This window comes from Physeter macrocephalus, chromosome 7, assembly GCF_002837175.3.
Source record: "Physeter macrocephalus isolate SW-GA chromosome 7, ASM283717v5, whole genome shotgun sequence".
NCBI classification, from domain to species: Eukaryota; Metazoa; Chordata; class Mammalia; order Artiodactyla; family Physeteridae; genus Physeter; species Physeter macrocephalus.
Window position 1 is genome coordinate 61824114 of NC_041220.1, and position 2925 is coordinate 61827038.

Below are 2925 nucleotides of genomic sequence, written 5' to 3' on the forward strand. Positions count from 1 at the left end.
TATCAGATAATTAAATAATGTGATGTAAGATATAAAAATGATGATACATAGGGAAAGAAAGCACTAATTTGAAGTTCTCTTCCTTTCAATTCAGATGTAAAAATTAAGATCACTTCCAATTCAGATTTCTAAACATGAAATCCAGGTATGTCCTGTCATGATCTTGCTTCCTTGATTGAAGATGAACTTGGCAGCCAATGGAAAGAATCCACACTCTCCTGGAACAGCAAACCACAACATGGTTGTCCCCGTGAAAAAGCCAGTAACGTTGCATTTGATTTTTCCACCTTGGCTTATTCCCAGCTGTTCAGGATTTGGATTCCTAAAGTCTTCTTCGGCAATTAGCTAACTCTTTGTTGGTTGAAGGGGCTGGGACTGTTTCTTTACACATAAACTGATCTTTGTCATAAATCATGGTTATAAAGAGAGCGCAACTCAGATACATTGCCACACCTGCCTCATTCTCCAAATTGTCATCAATGATGGAGATGTCATCCCCACACAGGTGAGGATAGAAATAAATCTCTGAGTCCTCATCATGTTGGAAGTCCTCAATCTCTACCTCGACATGAAACACCAGGCCAACAAAGGGTTGTCACTACTCAGTAGTGAGTAGTCACTGAGTGTCAATGACACAACTCAGTTGGTCTAACCTCCCCATCAGGGGCCAAGCCTGACATAGTCACCATGCCCTGGCACAAGAACTCTAAAGCATAAATGTAAATAGAGTTATGAAATACTGAATAGACGTGGAGACTATGAATTAGTCAAACATCCTCTTACTATTTAATTTTTTTAAAAATAGTTTGCTAAGCTGTAAATGTTACAAGAAAAATTTCACTTTATCAACAAACATATATAAGGTAAAATACATCTGGCTTTCCATGTTTCTGGCTCCAAAGCCAAAACAACTAAGCTAAGAACAACTAAGATAACATCATGGTTTAAAATTATGTATATTCAGGGCTTCCCTGGTGGCGCAGTGGTTGAGAGTCCACCTGCCGATGCAGGGGACACGGGTTCGTGCCCCGGTCCGGGAAGATCCCACATGTCGCAGAGTGGCTGAGCCCATGAGCCATGGCCACTAAGCCTGCACATCCGGAGCCTGTGCTCTGCAACGGGAGAGGCCATAACAGTGAGAGGCCCGCGTACCGCAAAATAAATAAATAAATAAATAAAATAAAATAAAATAAAATTATGTATATTCATAGATAGCAAAGTCACATCTTCCTGAAATTGAAATCTCATAATAATAATTTAGTCAGGACCAGTCATCCTTACTCCTTTTCTCTTATAATGTTGCTAAACCATGCTTTCTCCACCTTTTATTTCAGCTAGTTAATCTTTTGGACACCAGTTTGACCTTAAAATTAAATTTTATTTAATTTAGTTAACCAATTAAATTTAATTTTGTTTGATTTGGCCCATCATTCTAGCCTGCCCTCATACTTTGCAGTGCTGGGTCTGCCGTCCAACTGAGCTAAGGTCTCCCCCTTAGCTTTGGACCATCCATAGGCAGGCTGTGCAAATTCTGACAGGGTACATTTTATTTATGCACTAGGATTGCGTTCCTTGGAACAGTGGAAACAAAATGCAGATGATATAAAAACAGAACCTTACAAAGTGTGACTATAAAGTTAGGTTTTGAGTACTAGCACTGGAATTAGGATATCTGTATAACTTCTCAAGATTTGTGCTATCATTTTTTTCTCCTATCTTTTTTTTTTTTTTTTTTTGGTGGTACGCGGGCCTCTCACTGTTGTGGCCTCTCCCATTGCGGAGCACAGGCTCCGGACGCGCAGGCTCAGCGGCCATGGCTCACGGGCCCAGCCGCTCCGCGGCATGTGGGATCTTCCCAGACCGGGGCACGAACCCGTGTCCCCTGAAACGGCAGGCGGATCCTCAACCACTGCGCCACCAGGGAAGCCCCTCTCCTATCTTTATTGAGATATTATTGAAAGATAACTTTGTGTAAGTTTAGGGTGTACAACATGATGATTTGTTGTATAAATATATTGTTAAATGATTACCCCAATTTGTGCTTTTGAATGCATTTATTCTGGCAAGTTTGCTTTAAAGTTATTTAAATTAACTTAACATAATTTCCTCATTTATTAATATGCCAGTCAGCCAATGTGTCATTAAGAGGCAGTCTAGGGCTTCCCTGGTGGCGCAGTGGTTGCGCGTCCGCCTGCCGATGCAGGGGAACCGGGTTCGCGCCCCGGTCTGGGAGGATCCCACATGCCGCGGAGCGGCTGGGCCCGTGAGCCATGGCCGCTGAGCCTGCGCGTCCGGAGCCTGTGCTCCGCAACGGGAGAGGCCGCAGCAGAGGGAGGCCCGCATACCACAAAAAAAAAAAAAAAAAGAGGCAGTCTACTTAGTATGGTATAGTAACCCTGAAGTCTAAATCTGGGCAAGTAAAAAATTAATAAATAAAAGACAATTACTTGTTAGAGTCCAGCCTCAGTGGTAACAAAGGCTGTTAACATTTGGATTCAACTCAAGAAGTAAAACCAGACCAGTGGCTGTGAGCTCACAGCCATCAGGGATGGGACACTGTACATTCAACGAGGAGGTGGGCTTGGGGAGACACAGCTAATGCAGGATTTAAGAGAAGGTCATTACAGGAAAGTCTTAACTAAAAAGATGAAAGCAGAAACATGAAGTCAGACAGGAATTAGAGCTAAAGACTGGGCAGGATGATCAAAGAAAAATCCAGACAGAATGTGTGAGCCATTCTGAATTCCTGTGATACAAACAACCAGTTGTTAGGGAACCTAATCCACCGCAACTAATTAAGAAAAACAGCAGAGTATTTTCAGGCTGCTTGCCGTTTAGTACCACACATGTTCAATAATTCACCTGAAACGGGAGGACTTGACCTTTAGCTGTATATGACCTTACAGGAGCCCTTGGAGGATGGGG

The 2925-nt window shown here is 42.6% G+C and overlaps 1 protein-coding gene across 1 annotated transcript; it reads right to left on the minus strand.

Moving 5' to 3' along the window:
• Window positions 1-322: 322 nt before the first annotated feature.
• Window positions 323-586, minus strand: LOC112062444 (diphthamide biosynthesis protein 3-like; the record flags this gene model as incomplete). The annotated part of the gene is made up of 1 exon (XM_024116864.1): window positions 323-586. A coding segment is annotated over one exon (264 nt), but the record flags the coding sequence as incomplete, so codon positions are not given.
• Window positions 587-2925: the final 2339 nt, after the last annotated feature.